The sequence below is a fragment of the Pelecanus crispus genome, chromosome 15, assembly GCF_030463565.1.
Source record: "Pelecanus crispus isolate bPelCri1 chromosome 15, bPelCri1.pri, whole genome shotgun sequence".
NCBI lineage: Eukaryota > Metazoa > Chordata > Aves > Pelecaniformes > Pelecanidae > Pelecanus > Pelecanus crispus.
Window position 1 is genome coordinate 5,173,010 of NC_134657.1, and position 21,813 is coordinate 5,194,822.

At 38.3% G+C, this 21,813-nt stretch overlaps 1 protein-coding gene across 3 annotated transcripts in view; it reads right to left on the minus strand.

Annotated features, from left to right (window-relative positions):
• Positions 1 to 21,813, minus strand: part of KIF1B (kinesin family member 1B) — a 93,101-nt gene that overhangs the window by 29,148 nt on the left and 42,140 nt on the right. For 2 of the 3 annotated variants that reach the window (XM_075721462.1, XM_075721461.1), the window contains 8 exons: positions 19,746 to 19,825; positions 18,226 to 18,332; positions 17,654 to 17,737; positions 15,866 to 16,046; positions 15,381 to 15,453; positions 2,665 to 2,758; positions 1,747 to 1,895; positions 976 to 1,154 (listed from right to left, as the gene is read on the minus strand). In XM_075721462.1, coding sequence (XP_075577577.1) covers positions 976 to 1,154; positions 1,747 to 1,895; positions 2,665 to 2,758; positions 15,381 to 15,453; positions 15,866 to 16,046; positions 17,654 to 17,737; positions 18,226 to 18,332; positions 19,746 to 19,825 — 947 coding nt within the window. Of the gene's footprint in view, positions 1 to 975; positions 1,155 to 1,746; positions 1,896 to 2,664; positions 2,759 to 7,127; positions 11,160 to 15,380; positions 15,454 to 15,865; positions 16,047 to 17,653; positions 17,738 to 18,225; positions 18,333 to 19,745; positions 19,826 to 21,813 lie in introns of those variants that run through there. The other variant, XM_075721463.1, reaches the window with a different exon arrangement.

A 21,813-nucleotide genomic window follows, 5' to 3' on the forward strand; every position in this document is an offset into this window, starting at 1 on the left:
AATAAAAAAAGCAGAGAACACAAAGTGGGGTACACTGACTTCACCCATACCAAATTACACGTAGGAAAGGGAGAATAAAGAACAGAGGAGTCTGTACCCCAAAGTTCGGTACTGTACTAATTCTCTGACATGTTAAGATTCTGGGGAAAATTTTGTAGGCTAAGCTCACAAACCACGAAGCAAGGTCACTGCAGAAGCTTACGTAAATCTCGGATTTCATTCAAACTTCTAAATATTCTTCTTTCACATCTAATTTTGGCATATTTTTTTCCTTCCTTTTTTGCATCAGACAACATTGCTGAGTAATTTAGGCAGTTTTTTGCATTCCACTCCAGAAATGTTGGCATTTTGATTCAAAACTGAACTGGTTCTACACAGACTTACATTTCTTTATTTCATTGACAAAAACAAGTGTTTCACACTGCAAGATCCTTCATCCAGAAATTATTAGTGGGGAAAAAAGTTCTTCAGTCAGTATTTAGAGTGGGGAAAAGACAAATGTCTTTTGCTTATTTGCAAGAATATGATGAAAATAATTCAAATTGCAGTCAGAATTTGTGTATCTTCCATAGAAATAGAATCTTCTTTATTTAAGCTTTTTATTATAAATTATGCCCTATACTACTAGGTTATATAAAAGCAGGTGGCAAAGAAACGTCTGCAGTGAAAGGAACATGAAAAAAAACTAATGCAGAGAGATGAGCTGTGATGAGCCTTATTAGATTTAAAAAATAAAATCTAACCTCAAGTTACAAAAATTAAATGTGGAGGCGAGTAAGATGCTGGAGAACAAATGCACTTGTTTAAAGAATCTAGAAAGCTAGTATTGAAAACGTACCACACTGTCTGGAAAGTTGGCATTTGGGAGGACACAGAGAAAAACAAGTACAACAGAGAATGAACAGCAAGGGGTGACATTTTTCAGTTAAGCTCCTTGAATATAAGGAATTTTGTTCTCCAGTAATATTTACATACTTGAGTTTTTCTAAGGACCAGTAATGTGTTGCTCCGTTCTTCAGATCCTGGACTTCCACAGCTACCACTGTACGAGGGAAAGGCCTATTGTCCCGGGTCTTCTCCAGCTCAGTGGGCAAAAGCTCTGGTGGCAGCGGTGAGTAGAGGGTGTCTGTCAGCAGGACAAACTGAAACTGCACCTAAATGGAAACAGAAAAATTACTTTAGTTCTGAGAAGTCAGATATCAGCATCACAAAGCGGATAGGGACCTAACCTAAGGCAACGTATGAACCCAGTTTGAGTTTCACCTCTGACCAAATTCAGGGTTTTTTAAATGGGGTGGGGTTTTTTTTTTTTTGGTCTCAAAATGGCATAAAACATATTCTTCAACATATCTTGCCTTTATTGTCACAGCTAACAGAGGTCTGGAAAGCTATAGACCTGACACATCCTGCAGCACCCACCTCCCTTGGAAAGATGAATAACCACATGGAGTTAGAAGCAAAAAAGGAAAGGACAGGGCCCTGGGGGAGAGGTGCATGTACATGTGTTTATGATATTGACAGGAACAGCATAAGGGAAATGAAGAGGAGGAGAATATATCAACCAGAGATGTTCATTCAGCCAGAAGTTCGAATCAGACTCACAGTTTTCTGAACCCTTTTAAAGCCCAAACTCATAAGCAAGAGACATAATTTTAAAAATGAGTAACTCTGAGCATTTGAAGCGGGATTATACAGTCAAAATTGATGAGTCAGAAAACTCAAAAAAGATATTCTACACATCCCTACCTTTTTCTTTAACTCTACACTGATTGCATTGGCTTCTTTCAGATATACTGCATTTCCCCAGAGTTGGTCCCTCAGTGAAGTAAACTGGTGAAATTTCCACTTCCTGAAAGCCCATTGTGCGAGTTCATACTCATGTCGCGTCCAGGGCACTAGGACAAGCAAAGAAACAGAGAAATAAAAAACTTCTTCTCTAAACCATTACATGCAGTATCTAATACCACTGCTGACTGTGTCAACGAGTTCTTAACACCTTTTCTGGAAGAGAAGAACAGAAAACAAAAACCTGCATTTTTATCATTCAGTGAGGAAAAACTGGATTCAAATTTCCTCACCTCTAGCACTGGAGATATAATGATCAAGTAAGGATATTTGGAATAGAGAAAACAAAATAAATTCTACTCCTATTTTTTTAAATTAGTTCACAATTATTAAAGCCAAATTAAATGCCAAAATAGTGGAATGAAAGCAAGTATTATGGGAATAATAAACTATCTACTGTCCAGAAATTGAGTAATACAGACATGTCACAGCATGAATTTTAAGAATTCCTACCAAGGAGATAAAAGAAACTTCAAAATCAAAACAAGGAAACAAAGGCAACAGTATTATTTTGGTTTAAGACATTTGACCTCTCTTAGTGCCGAGGTAGATTCCTTCAAATTCAAGACCACCAAATCAAAGCTTGTAGTTAAACTAATCTAGTTTGTGCATCAGTTGAATTTGGGGGATGTATATCTACTACTTATGTGGAACTCAATCAAAGTGTTTTACATCTTTATGCTGTGAAGATTACAGGTGAAGAGTTATGAAGTGTTTCGCAGCTTTCCAAAGCGAGTTTTCTATCTATTGCAAGAGATATTATAGCAACTGTCCCTTTAGGCTTGGCTATATCCATGTTATTTTTAGCTTCAAGCTCACCTTCTTCCTCTTCTTCTTCCTCTTCTGTTGTTTCAGCTGCCAAGGAGCGTGTCTCTACCTGCTTCTGTAAAGCCTGCAGCTTACTCTCATAGTCCTGTGGGGAGAGAGGAGATACCGTGTAGGAGGACAGACAAAAGCAAGGATAACAGTTAAGAGAGACTAACACCTCAGATGGAGTGACAGACACGGAGAACAAATACATAAAGACATTTCCATTAATGCTCAACATCTACTGCTTTAGTATAATCTGCCCTTGAAAAGAGAGAAGACAGAGGCCAATGCAATTAAGATAGTAGCGTTGGTTTTTAAAATCATCAGAGCTACATGCTTATAGTATTTGTACAAGGGAAAGGTTTAGGATTCCCCCCCCCCCCCCCCCCCAAAAGACTGGAAAAAGAGGATTTTTGGGGGGATCCTGCTTGCTGCTTTCAGGGAGGTAGGAAAGAGGCAGAAATAGAGAAAAGTACAGAAATAAATTTAAAAGGGGAGGAGTATTCATCATTTTTCTCAAACAGAAGGATTAACAGCACCACTGATTTGCCTTTTCATACAAAAAAAAAGTAATTTCAGATGCTAGGGGGAGAGACATTTTGTTTTCAATTAGATTTTCCTCTTGGGATGTAAGTATCACTTACTCACATGTGTATTTAGTATATCAGAAGATGAAAAAAATACTACTGCCCTGGCAAGTGGGCAGAGAAGTCTGTGCAGAGGTTTCCCCACAAAGAGCACTTCAACAATACCTTCTGGTGTAAGAGCATTTTCTTCCTGTTCAGCATAATCATGCTTTGAAATAAATGCTACTAAGACCTAATGACCCTTTTATTATTTGCTGGTAAAACAAATACAAATTCAAGATATTTAGAACAGACACCGTCACTGTGCTCCTGGTCTCAGAGCCTATCTCGCTACAGTGTTTTATTTTTTGAAGAGAATCCTTTGGCATACATTACACAAATTAAACTGGCTTCTCAAGATTTATGTATGAGAGTTCAACAACAATTCACTAAGAGTGTTACGGAGTTCTTAAGGAGAATTCTTGAAGCCACTCATCTTGTATTCCAACCTTCTCTCTTCCACTATTCCAAATCCTAAAATTCTTCTCCAATGCACTGTTTGCAGTAATGCATTCTTAAGTCTAACAGCTATAGAAGGAAAGCTCTACACTTCCCTCCCATCCTATTTAAGCATCCCACCTAAACAGCTACATTACTTTGTTTCTGTACAGCAAATATGGTACTTAACACTGCCACAAGGTGATTGCGTCAAATTTAACACAAGTTCAGTCAGAAAGACCTTTAGACAGTATTTGGAAAGGAGATAAACCTGGCGTACATTCCTTTAAGTTTGTAAGTAACATTTCCTGGAGGTAGCATTAAAAAACCGTAGTCTTACAAAGTGCAGAATTTTTAATACCATGCATTCAATACACATGACCTCTAGGGAGAGAAAACTGAACTATTAAAGATATATGGCCTTGTATTAGGGCTACATTTTAATTTTCTAATTTCCTCTTGAAATTTTATTTGGTTAAAATGCTCCTTCTTCTTCATTTGTGTCTGCTCTATGCGCTCCAAGATGGCTACATGCTTACAGTGTAAGTAAACCTTAGCCCAGCAGCAAAAGAACTACAGACAAAACAAGTGTATATCCTTCCTTTTGATGTTCCTTCTGAATTTCTTAATAATTCACCAAAAAACTATTCTAGACTCAATGAGGAGTTTCAGATTTATCTATAGTTCTGAAATATCCAGCATACTATTAAATATTCATTAACATAAAGGCACTTTCTCTGATCTTTCTTCCGCCCATCCACGTAGATAATGCTATTACATCTGAAACCAAGATAAAGCAGGTCAAATGTGAAGTGACAGAAACAAGCTTCTCTTATTTGCAAGGAAGGGCAAAATAATTTATTTTCCTGCAGTCTGAAGTAGATAATCTGAGGGTGTCATTTTGAGCAGCTAGATTGTAGAAATCAAGAAATGAAATGCTCAAGTAGTGTTTAAGTATAATCTTTGATCATATTCTTTTCGAGAAACTGAAAAGCTGCAGAGGCAATGGTCAAAAATCAGGAGCATTCCACTGTGAAAATTCTACTTCCAGCATGAAAAACCCAGGCACGTTAAATTCATTCAAAGACAAAGACCTGCTTCTTGTCTTCTCTATTTTCAGACTTGTGAGCCAAGTAAGTGTATCTTCTGTACATTTAAATACCTAGACAAATAAATGCATAATATAAGCAGACACTTTTTATTGACTGAACACTATCAAACGTTACTTTTAAAACTAAGTAAAAGAACTGAAGTTTGTTTTCCCATAATGAAGAAAAGAAATAGGTACCATTTCCCTAAGCAGAAAAACAGGACCAAGATTGCCTCCTGGCACTTGATACTATGGTAGCATTTAAAAGTAATTTGCACTGAGCAACAGATGAAGGATGAATTTCAGGTTGGTTCACACGGAAGGTGCACTGACTGCACTGTAAAAGAGGTTGCTTTGCTCTACCGAGAGATTGCTCAGCTCTCCAGGTAGACGTTTCCAGATCTGATCAGTGATAATACACACATAATTGTTAGTACCAATGTAAAGGTGCCTCAACTGCTAGAAAAGAAAAAAACCAGTGTCTGGAAGCTGCCCTGAAGGTCCATACCCTAGACTCCCTGGAAGCCAGTGCATATTGTTGTACAGCTTCAAACTGGTTGATATCATTAGCTCCATGAATGTGGAGAAAGGGAATGCAAAGTTTATTTTGCCCAAGGGCACAGAAATATCTAAAGCCTCAACAATCAGATTTTCTGAAAATGGGGTGGGGGGAATCATACACTCAGACTAGGCTAAGTTTTTTAAGACCAGGCTGGACCAGCTTTTTAAGCAGAACACTGTACCATAACAACTTAGATTCTCTGGATCTACGTGATATCTGCAAAGGTACTGTAGCGTGTGTGATCCCCTCCTGTATTTGAGGTATACAAAAGTCAGTTTCTTTTGTCTTCCGTGAGCAAATAGAGAACAGCCAGCTCTGTATTTTCTTCCAGAATTCAGATAAACAGCACACAAGATGGTACAATAGGACAGCTTCCATCCTCTTGTGCTATAAAAAGCTTTTTTTTTTTTTTTTTTTTTTAAAAACTACGTGACAGTAGACACAAGTCTGCATAGGCTGCTTTTCACATAACAGCAGAAAAATCAGGGTGGACGGACTTAGAAGAATCAGACCGAGGAACAATTAAAGAAACCTTTTTAACTCTGCTAGAACGATACCAACCCCAAGACAAAAAAATAAAATCAGGACAAGCCTGCAACCAAGTTTCATTTCCATTTCACTGAGACAAGTCTGACACTTACAAGAGTATTTCATATTTTATTGAAAGAGCACTTGTTACAATACAAACCAGTTCTGCTTTTCACAAGGCAGATGCTTGCTCTTAAAAGACAATCCAAAACTCATTTTTTCTTAAACAATGGACAGATCTGAAAATCCCATTTAATTCAAAGGCAGCTCACTGCTTTCTTTACAGTACAAATGGGTACACAGCATAGATTTCTCATGTGGCAGCTCCTGAAGTGGTTCAATGGGAAGTATCCGAGTCAAATTTCAACATATAAAGGATAAAGAACAAATTTCAACATATAAAGGATAAAGAACAAACAGTGAGGGAGATATTGAAACTATGCTGAATGTACTGATAACAATAGCATCCTCTAATTTGACAGATCCCTAAATTCAGATTGCTTGAGAAAGGATGCTGAAGTCAATCAGAGGAGCGTTAGTGGCATGCATTTCCCCCCAGCCCCCAAATCCACGTGTCCCTAGTGAGTCCTAAAGGATTTTTAAGAAATCATCGCTAAGGCACAGGTGGATACAAGCCAGCCGTCAAAGCACACAGCACATCAGCACTTAGCAATGGCAGTTAAGCTGACTAAAACAGCACTCCCACCATGGATGCCACATTCCATTAACCTGAAAGCCTTTTCACACAGTCTTCTATGGAAGCAGCTGTTCGCTAGCTCCATTAATACAGAATTTGGTGTGAGGTGTGTGCATATTTCTGAATAGTGCAAGGAGATCCGCACGTTCTCACGTTGCTTCCCTTACCAGATGAGGCACTGCACTGTAGTTAATATTCAGTTCTTAAAGTGGGCAATTATTTTTATAAGACCCTTTTTCATTTTCCCCCAAGTTGCATTTCTGTAATATCCTCCTAGAAGCCTGGAAAAAAGCTGCTTCCTCTGAGCAGACTGGGCTCCATTTTGACATTTGACTATCCTTTTCCTTTTTTGTCAAATCGTACAACAGCAGAATAAGCAGGGTTGTTTTTCCAGTGCTGCACAAAACAGTGGGGTAAGACAGCCTGATGGTAACCTACTGTTTATCATCATCACCACCACCCAGGCATTTACAGATACTTCTCAGATTTTTAGGCTGAAATACGTTGGCAAAAACCTTTTAGTGTTTAGTGTTAAAATATCAAGTAGCAGGAGTTTTTAATCTTATGTCAGTACATGTAGTTACATGGACTTCAAAATTACTCCATGTTCAATCACATGGTGATTTCACATAGACAGCCACAATCCTCAACAAAACTGAGATACAAGATAAAATTGGTTTGGTCTTCTCTCACGACCTATCCCATGCAGACTAACTCTGTTTGGCTCACGTATTCCTACAGAATTGAGAGAATTTTCCCAACCATGTATTTTTAAGAGAGTCCAAGCCCTTTTGAGGATACGAAAGGACTCATTACTCATGACATGCACAAAACCAAAAGTGTAATGCACTACTAAAACAGGATTCTAAAATAAAGGCAACAGCAAAATATTATTTGCAGCCCAAACCTCATTTTTGCAATTCTGAGTCAAGCTCAAAGAAAGTATTGCTCATCTACAAGGCTTCTTTTCTTTAAGAATCAAGACATTTTTGGACATGATGCTTTATTTCCTTCGTTCAAGTAGGCCAAAGCATGAGACAAATGCAAGTTACAAAGCCATATTTGGACACAAAATTAAACCTGCCATAAAAAAAAAAGTCCCAAGTGATGGGACCAGCAGATTCTTTTAGGGCAGTCAGAGGACTGACTTTGTATCTCCTACATCAGAGGGCCAGAATCCTATCAGTAACACGTGTGCAGAGACTTAAGGGTTGACACTTGATTAATCGATACGTAAACGGTGCGTGGCTGCCACTTACGTGTTGCAACCAGCACCTACACCATGCGCAGCTGGGCAGGGGTGGGTGGAAGTAGGACAGGAAACAAAAATAAGATGGAAAGTAAGCTTGAGGCACTTCCTAGTCATCTACAGCTCTGCTGAAACACACAGAAGTAACAATTACCAGTAGGGCTTATATTTTATCAAAAAATAAGCAACCTCAAGTAAATTAAGGATATTTGTGCAAAACAGCACAAATCATTTAACTGTACAGATACACTGCAAAGTGGACCTATCTTACCAAACGTGGTATAGTAGCCAATTTTGTTTTGAAAATTGCATTCAAGTTAAATTTAAAAGCAAAGTAAGTCCTCAAAGTTTTAGATTGGCTTATACTTAAGTCCACAGAGTTTTAGAAGTAAGCACAATTTTGTTTTGAACTTCAAGAAACTCAAAAAAAGAAAGTGTATAATGAAAATTGGGACTCTCCATTTGAGATAAAACCCCGGGCTCATAAAACCTATTCCTTAATCAATAGTTTTTCTGTAATTCATTTGAAACAATCTGAAGTAGGGATTGCAAGCATTTATTTTATCAAAAAATCACCTGCAAGTATGGACCTCTTCAGATCAAAATACGTACTAAAAATTTTAAACTTACATTCTGAGTGTGGGGAGAAGGAAAAAGAATCTTAGTTTCTCCTCAAAGTGACCTTCTCCTATATTAAACAAGTCTTGAAACAGGGGTTTAATCCAAGACCAGAGGCACTAACATGAGGTATCACATTAAGATGAAACTGTTCAACTCTCCTGTCTTTGAGGAGAATTCAGCCAATTCATAGTGGTCTATAAATCTTCATAAGAATAACTATTTCAAGAGCATCTCCCAGACTTACGCCCAAGAAAGCTGAAAACATAACATAAAATGAAATAGCTTTTTGAGGCTTCTTCCTGCACCAGAGCGTCAAAAAATCCTAGTTCCTTTCCACAATCTCTGTATAATAATTAAAAACTATTATATTTAGAGATACAATGGGAATTAGAAAAAGCTTATTTCCAAAGTATTGCTTCAGCAATATATATATATATATATTCTGACATAAAATTCCATTCAGGCAGGTTTAACTGTCACAGCAATTTCATACCAATAATTAGGAACTTAAGCAAAAGGAGAAAAAACACCTCCTACTCAGGGAGTAGGACTGTTGTGACCCAACAGCTCTTCTTCATTCCTCTATAAAAAAGCCACATATCTTGTCAGCCGACAACTTTTGGTTTATAGATTATTATTATTATTGAGAATTTGAGTTAAGAGTGGAAAACATTGTTCTGAAGAGCCAGATCAATTTAAAAACAGATGGTCAGTTTCCTTATTGTAAGAAAAAGGTCACAAAAAACATTCAATGCTATAAACTAAATTCCTCTTTTGATTGTCTACATAAAACACAGGAGGAAGGTAGCACTTTGTAAGTTCCAGACAATATTTTCGGCATTAGAAAAATACTTCAAGACACACACAAAAAAAACTGGTAAATGAGCTAGCAGGGAAGTTCTCCCCTCCACATCCCTCCCTCCAAGTCTTCTAGTCTATGAAAAAAGTTCTTACAATTTTTCAGAATGTTCTTCCAATCAACGTTGTTAAAACTGCAACAAAAGTCACATGCAAACTGAACGGGCTGAAGGGCCAGTACCTTGTGTTTGTACGTCGAATTACTCAAGTTCTACCTGGCCAAACAAAACCCAAGACATAAGCAGAGCCAATCCTGGCTGTTCCTTAATGATAAGCCAGAATTGCCCCTGCTTCCCTCCTCCCCCAGACTACTCTTGGCCAACTAATCATACTGTAGTTTCTCTGCCCGCTTTGAGGTTAGGTGCTGAGAATTGGCGCCGCATCCGTGGGGGCGTCACAAACTGGTTATAGTGGTTAAGCCGGTCAGTCTGTTTTGGGTGGAAGTTAGCTGTATTGCCTTCCGCACTGCCTCCATTGTTGTGGCTGCAGTAAGGTTGTCGGTGCTGGTGGATGTGGCGTTTTTGCTGGAAAGTCTGCAGGTCTGGATTCTGCTGCCCACTGTACGAGTGCAATGATTCAGACGAGCCCGATGTCTGACGCCGCAAGCTTTTTTGAGAGCCGTTATTGAGAGAATTGCTTCTCCAGCGCAACTGAGGTGATGGTTGCTGCTGACTGCTAGGCTGTGACTGCGTGTTTAACTGCTGCCTGTTAATTTGGATATTATCTTGATTCCTCTGGGGGCCATAAAGATTCCACAGCTGCTGAGGGTCTTTAGAAGCAGCTCTACTTTCTTTTTCTTTGTTTTCATCTTTGTTCTTATCATCTTCTTTTGGAATTCTAACCTCTATAACTTCATCCTCTGTGATAATTATGTGGGTACCCGGACTCCACGAGTTCCTATGTTTGGGATTGCTTTTGAAAGGAAAGCGGGGCTTGCGATTTTCAGGCGGAATAAATCGGTGAGGCATATTTTGTCGACGAAGCTGTTTTGCTATTTCCTGCTGCTGCAGATTTTTAAATCGAATCTGTTCTTGCCTCATCCAACGTAATCGCCCACGTCTGAAAGCTGGATCACCTGCCATTAACTGAGAAACACGCTCCTCTTTAGCAAGATCATCGTTCTCGCTTCTTTTCAAGTCATCTGTGGGCTTCTTATCCACATCCACCACACTGGCAGAGTTTGGAGACTTAGCGTTAGCTATGGTTGACTGAGCTTTCTCTGGAGATCCTATCAGCGGTAAAACCTTCTCCATTTTTAGCATCTTATTTCTAAGAACTTTTATCTCTTCATCCTTCATGTTGTTCTGCTTCTTCACTTCTTGCAAAATATCTTCCAATTTGTCTATGTGCACCTTAAGGTCATCCACATCAGTTACTCCTTTACCGTTGGCCATAACATCTTCAATTTTCTCATCTCCAACTCCTACTGTATCCCAGACATCACGAGCAACAGCTCGCCACGATTCACGCTCATTTGGATCTTTTTTCCCATACATGGCACAAAGCTCTTTCATTTTAACAATGGCCAGAGCCTCAATCTCCTGCCTAGTGTGCCTGAAGTCATTGAGTGCTACCTCATAGCATATCTCTTTCACAGCCTGAATCTTTAAGTCTGAGATGGTAACCCATTTGGAGTCCTTGCTAAGGCGTCGACGTTGGGGTATCTGGTACATTTTAATAGGCTCTCGTTTCTTCCCACTGCTGGGGAGGCCACACTTTTTTACAATGGTTTGGAGCTTGCTGGGGGGCAGCTTCTCTCTCAGGGAAGTGATCAGTCTCCAACTCTCCTCACACGATCTCTTGTCCGAATCATCCCCACTATCAGAGTCTGCATCCTTTGGAAAAACAAAAATCAAGAAGTGGCCCCAAAATAACCAAAATTAAAATTGTAAGAAAATGGAAAAGCTAAACAAGAAGTAGCAGGCAAAGAAAACTAAATAAAAAACCAAAACAGAACAAGTGATAAGGAAGTCCCTGATGACTGAGTGTTAGGACATTAAAATGTATCTTCGAGAGTCATGGACTGTCAAAATTGGAGCGCTTCACTAAATTAAGATTAACATTATATTTAAAAGTCTTGTAATCTCAAAATAGCGGATAATCTAAACTCTTCCCTCCCAATCCCTTCCAAAACCTTTAAATAGATCAACTAAAACCAAGTTCCTGATTAAAAAAAATTAAAAACCAAGTGTAAACTGCACTTCACACATGCTACAAAGACATGCAAATCCCCGCCACACACATTTGCCTTGGTGACTGCTGTTGCTTCTTTCAGCAAATCCTCCCCAGGTAGGTGAACACAACAGCCATCACAGAAGATGTCATGAGCAGCCAGAGTAAGTCGGGTTAACACTGGTTAGTAACGTTGCACGTGGTTGCAGGGATGCTCAAGTTTAGAATCCACTTCACTACAACAGCAGCCAGAGAAGTGTTAGACGATAAGAAAAAATGAAACAGAAGCAGCCGAAAGGTTCAATGTTAAAAGGACTGTAAGTGCCACTACGACAGGTGAAGACAGTGGTTCATTCTCCAAGACTTGCTACAAGCTAAAAGGATATCCAGAATCAGAGTTTCAGAGGTGGGTTGTGGTTTGGGGTTTTTTCCCCCATTTGTCACCTTGTTGCTTAGTTTAAAGAAAAAAAAGAACATTAACAGTCTTGTGTGTCCGAAGAGTAAGTTTCAGAAGAATGCAGCAGTAGTGACTTTTTTTTTTTTAAATTGTTTTAGTACGAATTCTCTATTTGATATCCTTGGATTTGTCCTCTTCTCAAACCCTAGAGCCTGGAGCTTCCACACACTTGCTAAACGTTATGCATGTTTTGCTTCTTCATTACAAGTTTTGCACCTTTGGCTAAATGATTTTTAATGAGCAGGGCTTCAGGTTTCCATACGCTAGGAATGTCTGTTCAGGTATACTGCCACCAGAAGTTAAGGATCTCCATTATTGCTTATTGCAACCAGGAATTAAAGTCATACTACTTGTCTTTAAAGGATTATTAATTTAAGATATCTCTTTAACAAAGAAAAAGTCCTATGTACTGTTGTGATCCAAGCATCTTCAATAAAACACAGCAGTCAGTCTCTAACGAACCTCTATCTAATGTCCCTATTTTTCACATAGAAAATGATAATACATGAGAAATCAGGAACAATAACAGCCAGTTATTCTGAAACCAAAGGAAACCCAGGTCACAGACTCAGAACCACAGGTTCCTAGACTTAAGACTTCGGGTAGAAGACCACGAAGAACAGGGAATACAATATAATTTGGTTTGTGAATGATGAAAGGCAGTCAAAGAAGTACTGTTCTGCCCTATGGTCAACAAGCTCTGTAGCCTAAGATTCACATTATTTGAGCTTTTTGTGACCTTATGTATTTTTAAATCTTTAAGAATAGCACTAGAGAATCAAATTCTCCTAGTTTAGGCCAAAATATAAGCAAAACACTGGTTTAGAAACAGAACATGAACTCTTTGTGAGTTTACAGCCAACAAAATTTGTGGTCTAAGGAAAGAGCATCTAACAAACTGCATATTGCAGCGGAAACAAAAGATGCCCTGGAGGAAGGCACTGTACAAGCTACACATTCAAGGTTATGTCCAGAAAGGCAAAACACAAACTACTCAAGCATTAAGTCACAAGTTCCACAGGATTATTCTTATAGGTTACAAAATTACCACATTACTACTTATGGGTAAAGCATGTCTTGCATATAAAAAGATGATTAAGAGACACTATGTGGTCATTGCTCTGTGTGCACTCAGAGGTTAACCAGACCAATTAATAAAGGTATATACCCACTTTCTAATATCAAGAGGTCACTGCAAAGGCATTATGACCAAGAAAACCAGGAAGATAATTTTAGCTCTGTTAAACACATTTTCACATTCAATTTGTAAAATGGAGAACAATTATTTCTATTCCCTAGTAATACTAGCAAGGCAAATATATACTATTTGTAAATTTGGGGGGACACGAGCTCTTATTTATCTTTTTTGTATAGCACATCTAACAAACATATTGGTTGGAACGAAATGGGTTGGAATCTCAGCACAAAACCAAAACAATCTGGTAAACAGGATTAGCCAGCTTCTTATATCCAAGATTATACTCCAATTTAGGACAAGAATATTTATATTTCAATATCAATCTTACATAGCAGTAAGTTAGAGAACCTGATATTGCAGCTAGGTATCGCAGCAATGTAAATACTTTTAAGGTACACAAGCTGAAATGCATTCCCAGATTTCCCAGTCATTGTTCAACTACTGTTGTACGAATGCAGTAATCCTGTCCATTCTAGACTCTGCATACAGTGACACAGAAATGATGAGATGTGTCAAGAAGTTTTGCTGTCATCTGAAATATTTTTACTAAGCATTTTGATAAGCAGGATACTGCTTAACAGACCCATGATCTCTTTTGATATGACCCCTTAAAACTAGGAAAGGTGTCCTTCAGGAATTATATTGTAATGCACATAGGATAGTCTTCCACCTTCGTCCACTAATTGAAATCAGCAAAACCAGAACAAGCTTAAAGAAATCAGCAACTTTATTACAGTATTAAACAACCCACTATCTAAGGAACCTTCCCTTAATCTTAAGTATAGGGGAAACAAATTCCCTTCACAACACTTTTGTAAATGCAGCCTTATTCAAAGCAGCTCCCCAGACAGCCAATTCTCCCATCTTTTACTCATACAATAGCTTAGCTTATGTCTGTCAGCTAAAATTTAAGAGAGGGAATTCCATTACTTGCATCTCCTTTGACACATAGCCAAAACTTAGTTGATACTCAAAATATTTTTCACATTGAACTGATTTTTGCCGTACTACTTTCAGCTACACAAATTTTAACTACAGAACTGCAGAGATGAAACATTACATTAGTCAAGTCTTAACTTCCTTTCTGAACTAAGTCTTGCTTTGGTTCAAAGTCTGCAACCACGCCTATCCATCCAAGAAATTAGTCCCTTGTGATGAAATAATTAGAGATGCCTAAGTCTTTAAGTGTATAATAGAAGTAAAAAAAAAAAAAATTATGAAGCTTCTACCTATGGGAGCCACAGTACTCTGCTCCATTCTGCTTTTGGGAGAAGGGGAAGAGCTTTACAGTTTAAAACCCAGCATGCATTTAAGCCACAGTTTTCAGTGGTCACAAACTAATACTACAATCAAATTTTTATTAGAGTTTAGGCACAACTACATTTGCGTTCTGGCTAAAAGACAACCCAATGTAGTTAAAGCAGAATCAGGAGAGTCAGGTTCCTTAAGGAAATCTAGATTTAATTTCTGGGCTTGGTCTTGTTTTTAAAATCCACAGAGTGCTTGAAGACTGTGTGCATTTCTATTTGTAATACACTTCAGAAGATATTCTGCTGTGAGAAGACTGAAGTCTTCCTGTATCAGGCTTAATTTATCAGACTTCCTATTTAAGAAAGAGGTGGAATGGTGGGATTCCAGTTATTCTGAATGAGTTAACATTCCCTTTGCACGCTGCTCCCTAGTCATAACCCCACCATCGGCATGTGTACCATTAAGACCCTTACAAGGAACTCCATGCAGGGGGAGGGAGAAGGGTTAAAACATGCACAATGCAGCAACATTTTCAGACATCATTCAAAAAAAAAAAAAAAAAAACCTAGTGTATCAATGTTCTAGGAATCTCTCTGGCAGCACAAATTAGTATGTTCTGGTGATCCAAGACAAAAATAAAGGCAAACATCCCAAGAAATAACTGTTTAGACTATTGAAAAGGAAATTCAAAAAACACAGAGCATAGAAATGCCCTTCTTTCAGGTTAAGTTACAAGAAATCCAACCTGTCCCAACAAGAACTGATTAAAGCCACTTCATTGTCAATTACAACCTCTGAATGAATGTGAAGGAGCTCACTCACACTGATAATAATTCACTGTAGACACAAAGTATTTGAAAGCGAAGGGAGAACTGCATTGTGCAGACAACCCAAGCAGGTTTCCTAAACTTTCAGATAAGCAAGGACAGGAATTACTGTTTGCCAAAGGTACAGTTAATCTGAAGCAAGGACACATACCAGCCTTTGCTGCTCCAACAAGAGATCAGCTTCCTCCTTCTCCTTCTTATACAAAATCTCCATTTCTTGTAATCTGAAGATGAACAAAAGAACAGCGGTAGCCAAAGAGGTCATTATTTTCATGTTGGTGTTACTCTACACGCACAGCCCACTGAATCACAGTGACAAGAATAAAAGTCATTCCACTTAAAAGGAACTGTTAGTTGTCTATTATAATACTACAGAAGTGAAACTTCCTGTAAGTTGCAGTTCAGTCCTTCACCAAAAGGTCTATAGGGTTAGTGGCAGGTGCTTACCTGTGATTTTTAAAGGAGTTAGAGCACCGAAACACTTCAGTAAAATAATGAGGAAGTTTTCTGAACTTTCACAATAGGTAGCAGAGATGCAATGTGGCAGAACCTAGGTTTAGGTTTTGCATGGGCACCACCCAAATAACCTACAACTGACTCCTTGTTTCAGGTAGAAATTTTTAGTTATTTTGTTACCTTTTCTCCATCTCCTGCTTCATGTCAATGCCCTGCTTCTCCAGAAGCTCCCTCTGAGCAAACGTCCAGTCAACTGGCTCAGAGGGAGTCTCAGCTGACGGCGTTTTCTCTCTTTCTGCTCGTGCTTGCTCTGGATGGTTGAATCTGAAGACATGATTTTTACCCATGATGATACGATTTCCTAAAAATAGGAACAGAAGTTAACTCTTTAAGGTAAGGATTCCAAAACTATTGAAAAACATCACTGAATGATTGATTCATCCCATTTACCCTGTTGGGTGACAGCATAAGAAAGGATTGCCCTATAAGGATTCCTGTATACATTCAAGTTATCTAGGTGACAAGAAAGAAAAAAAAGAATGTCTGTTTTGTACAGAAGCAGCGCTCATAGAGGATGACATCACCCTCAGGAGTGCAATCTAATATGCGAGCAGTTTATCAGAAATTAAAGGACAAACTTGAAGATTAACCAACAGTTGCAATAAATAAAACATATCACTAAATCCCATTCCTCTGCTACAGTGACGGTGCCAAACTGTGGGCAAAAACCACTTCTGCGGAATTTTCAGCTTGGAAAAGCCTAACTTCAAACACTGGAATGCACGGTGCTTACTTTTCTTTAAAATGTGGTTTATGTGTATTGATTTTATTGGAGTCCTAAGCAGTGGGATTTATGGAAGGATTTTACAGCTTCTTTTACCCTAATGCCAAGAAGGAATCCAATATTGCTAAGTCTTTTGCCTAAATCCTAGAGATATCAGATGTCCACAAAGCCTGAGATATGTGCTAGATGGAAGACAGTAAAACTCCTCTGCTCTTCCAGAGAGCGTATTAATGTAGTTAAAATTTTAAAAAGGCATTCTAGTAAATAGACCTCCAAAATAACCAAAATTGTCCTATCAATGTATCAGTAAAATACAGGTTCTTAAAGATGTCAGAGACTGTGTCTATATTCTTCCAGTAACTCAATTATCTAGATGCAGAAGAAAAGGAAAAATACCTACTTTTTTTTTTTAAAAGAAAGTAATTACTAAATGATAAAGTCATAGTATTCAATAAGAGTCATATGCAGGCACAGAACAGCAAAAATTGTTCTTCCTTCATTGTCCAGACTTATGCTGAAGTCACTACACTTGGTTCCATGAAAATACTCATTTATAACCTGGTGCAAATAATTCTGAGGTGGGTTTTTTTGTTTGGCTTTTGGTTTGTTTTTTTTTTTACCAGTGGAAAAACAGGCGAGGGACACAGAAAGCATCACAGCTTGAAAGAGATAGGTTAAACCCCATAATTTAGGGAAGTCACTCCCTCTTCTGTAATTCTTCCCCAACATGCCTTTCTGAAGGAATGTAGGGGACTGAGTGGGAAATCTAATGAGAGCAAAGAGAATGTACTCCTGCAGAGGGTCATATCTTAGCTTTGCCAGGAAACTGGGAATTTTCCATCAGCAACTGGCAGCCTGTCTGCTCTGTCTCACTGAGACTGCCAAGGGCAATAGGCTTGGGCAAGAATGTATTTGAATAATATCAGGGTAAGCAGAAGGACAAGCAGGATGCTGCGTGGCAGTGAATATTTAAGTACACTTACAGCTAGTGCAGCAAAGAATGAAAGAAAACAAACTTCTGCCAAGAGAAGAGTGGTACCAACTTCTGTTTAAAAGCTACACTCCAAAAATGTAACTGCTGTCCTTTAACAGCACCCAGCATTCTCTACATGTGATGCAAATGTCACATATGGACAATTCTTAGACAGAGAGTCTACAAAAAAATCCATTGTAACAGTTCTTACCTGAGCGCAACTGCACAGGCTGTACAACCCTCTTGCCATTAACGTAGGTTTCTGATCGTTCACAAGGCTCCAAAGTAACAATAACTATGAAGAAAACAATATTGACAAATGAGACTTTAGAGGGCATTGTATAGAAACAGAAGTGTGCAAACCCTAGAGGCCTCCCGTTTTCTGCCTATCTTCCTACTAACATCATAAAAAAGATACAAGTGTATCACTCCTTGATACCATGCTGGCTAAAAGAGAAATAAAGCCCTATGGGAAAATCATTACTACCCACATCTCCATACTGCAGTTAGAAATCATTATTTCTTCTGTTTGAATTTTCATGTTTATAGCTAACCAAGATCAGAACTTAACTCTTTCTTATACTGACTGCAACGTGCAATTTGAAGCTATTATCACTTAAACAGATTTTATTTTCTTCCCCTAAGACTCAAGAAAACAGTGAGTCAAAGCTGATTGTTTTCTTGAGGTAAGAGAAACTTTGAAATACCAGTATTCCTTGGCCAACTATCAAGGGAGGAGTGAAAGATTCAACAACACTTTCCTAGGAGAAGTAGTTTTTTTACCTTCACCATTATTGTTCTTCTCACTTCGAAAGATACAGTGTTCTTCTTTGATATGAGCCCCACTCAAGACAATGTCTTGCCTTCGCTCAGCATCAGCTTGGCCAACCCTGGATCCAACAGAAGATATTTCAAGAGCAAATGAGACACTTTTACAACTCTGTGTAGGACAATACATCCCAGAAATATCCAGGAAAAGAAGTCTAAACTATGGAGACTATCCTTCAAGTTTAAAGGTTGGAACTAGTGCTTAACTCTGCACTGCAGAGAACTTAACAGATTTACCATGAATTGGAGGATAACAGCTTGACAAATCAAGAGAGTTGTGTCCTCTCTCTTAAAACATGTTATTTAAAGAGATAATTGAAATGTTAAACACCTCTGGATTGAACTGTGTTTCCTTCCCTCTTGTGTACCCCCTTCTCCCTTTAGCAAAGGAATGAAGAAGGAGGAACAAAGGAACTTCCAGTGGTGCATTCCAGCTGGCATACAGTGATCATCCCTTCCAATAATCACCGTCTGCACTTTAACAAAGAAGCAAAAATGGCTCAGGAGACTCTTGCTGAGTAATTTGACGCCACAAGCAGTTTCATCCAGCTTCCAGACAGTGAGAGGCTAGCTGTATCCCTGGAGCATGAAGATTTAGGTCCATTCCAAACTCAAATATTTGCGCAATTCTACATACAGACAACTTGATTTTCAATCCTAATGTTTATGAACTTCTTGCTCTACTTATTACTCCACACATTTCTGATGTCAGCTAGTTAGGCTCAAAAGTTAATAATGATTTCTTAAGCCCTAAGCCATTCTCATCATTCTGTGCTGAATTCTCTAGAAGTCCGATACACTTTTCAGTAGGTCCAATGCATATTACAGTAGTACCATACAACAGCACCTGTTTGTGTACTCTTCTCCACTTGTTCCCCAGGAAAATAAAAACTAAGCAACCAACCATGGTTCAGCGCTCCAAAGATAACAAAACCCACCTTTCTTCTTCCAGATGTCTTGACAACAAGTTTTTGAATAAAGTCTGTTTTAAATTCCAAATCTGGCAATTAAATTTAATCTCATATATGTGAATGGAGAATACATTAATTGTGCAGAAGCCTGGATGACAGTTTATTTAAATAATAAAGTGAACACTCATCCATATTCCGGTTGCTTTTATCAAGTACTATGGTTTTCAATCCTCCACCCATCAACATCTCAAAGGCATTTTCAGTAAGATTTATTACTTTTGTTTTCCTATATCTTAAAAGGGATATCATGCTTTCTTTTACTGCCCAGGTGTAGTAACAAACTTCTTATAAAGCTGAGTGACTTCACACATTACTTTTAAAGCACAAAATCAACTTAAAAGAAAATGCATTTCTGTACTTTTTTCCACCTACAGCAATCTCATGCTTCATTTGTACCTGCAAGATGAATAGCTCAAGGCACAATTATTATTTATGGTGTCTCCAGCATGGGGATTTAAGCAAGCAAAGAAGCAGACTTCAGAGCATATTAGCACCAATGCTCACCTAGTAATACCATCTTTGATGTAGTAAAGCAGACATTCAGACATGAGTGGATCTTCATTAAGGTTTACAAGATGAGGAGTCTGAAAGGAAAAAAAAAAGTTCATTAAGAACTGAGGACCTACTTTCAGGCTTCTTCCCACAGCTGTGGAGGATGTGTATTAATCCAGCAGTTTCGCTATGTATACAGAGGTTATTCCATAATGCATTTTGGCAAATATAACCTCTTGCAGTACTGAAGAGCATCACAAAGTAATACCAGAAATTCAGCTTAGATTGCTTAGTTATTGCTTAGTGTTGAAATATCAACACTAGAGGGGAAAAAAGGGTTCAGCTGGGGAAAAAAAAAAAAAAAGAAAAAAAGATTCCTTATAAAGTCTCTGTAAACTTTGATAAGGGAAGTCCAACAGCAGAAAAGGTTGCTTTAGTAAAATTTTGAAACCCATGTAGAACCAACTTTGGGTTTTCTTGGGCAATAAAGGTCAGGCGATCATTTGGCAAAGTCTGTTAACACCAAAGAAAATCTGAAACTACCAACATTCTCCGAAACAAACAGCTAAAGAACTCTTCATCTAAAGTTCTTCTAAATTTAAATCCACTACAGTTACTAAACCAACCTTCTTCGGTGAAAAAACCCCATTGGAATCAGCAAACAAGTCACAAGGCCTTGGTGTGAAAATCTAGTCAGTGAGATAGCAGTAAGCACAAGCACAAAAGAAAAGGCAAAAATGGTTAAACAGAATTAAAGAAGAAAGAGTATAAAAGAGAAATAAGAATGTTAATAAGTGACTAGTCCCTTTGTCACTCTCAAATAGAATAAATTTAGCAAAAAGAAATAAATTTGGCTAAGATTCCTTGGGAACATTGCTTCCACCAACTTACACTAGCTGCAAAAAAGTTTACTTCAGAGAGATGTTAACAGCCCTCAGTTTACAAAAGCTCAATAATTAGTGGATGTTCACAATGAAATTTGTCTTTGAACGAATAAGTCTGATTGTCAGTTGCCCAAGTGAAGACTTTTAACTATAAAGACAGAAAGGAGGGGAAAAACAAGACACCTTTTTCACCCCTAAAAATATAGGGGGCACCTAAAACCGCAGCTGAGGATGTCCCATGATGTCATTGCTATTCACTGCATTCAAATCAACATTTGGAGCTGTATAAAGCTCTTAAATCAAGAGAAAACTGGAAAGAAACCAAATCCCAGACATAGTCAACTACTGTAGCACCTGGACACTTTGCAAATAATGCTGTACCCTTTACATACATGTTTTAGCACCTGAGTTCATTTACTACGTTAAGTCAAAGTCTGAATGGGTCTTTCACAGGCAACAGAGAGCTTTGTAAGAAGTAAAGCTCAACAAGTTGAAAGATGATGCCAGCAAAAGCAACTATTCACTCATTCCAAGATCTGTTACTCATCTACAGACAGTTATGTCTTCAGCTTTCTCCTGTACAGCATTCCTCAAGCATGAGCTGAAGGATCTTCCCTGCCTCCATCTCTGATGGCAGCACAAGCAATCAAATTTCCACAACCCATTTCAAGAAGTTTCCTGCCATCAAAGGCAAAACTGGTAGATATGGCAATGATTGCACAATGTGACACCTTTTAATATGTGAAGTGGGCTAAATTTACCTTAAAGAGTTCAATTTACAGCTCAGCTGGTAAAAACACAGTGCTGTCCTAGGAGCATATGATCAGATATATACTGGTACCTCAGAAGTGTAAAGGTTTTATTTAAAAAAAAAACCAAAACAACACAAAAACCCACACATAACACCTTCAAATTTGCTATCTACATCTCCTAAATTTTCACAACAGCAGCCACAGTTACTAGAAGGAGAACTAATGAAACTGAAGTGCAAGAATAGCAAGGAACAGAAGCAGACAGGACTAGGTCAGGAGTTTTACTTCTCATAATAAATTCTATATGAGTAAAAATAAAGACTATCTATTACCAAAGCAACTACTTAATCCAGATGGCATTTATACACAAACCTGATCAGCTGAAAATGCACCAAAAGAGTCATCAAAAAGAGCTGAGGGCCTCTGAGGGAAAATCTAAAAGGA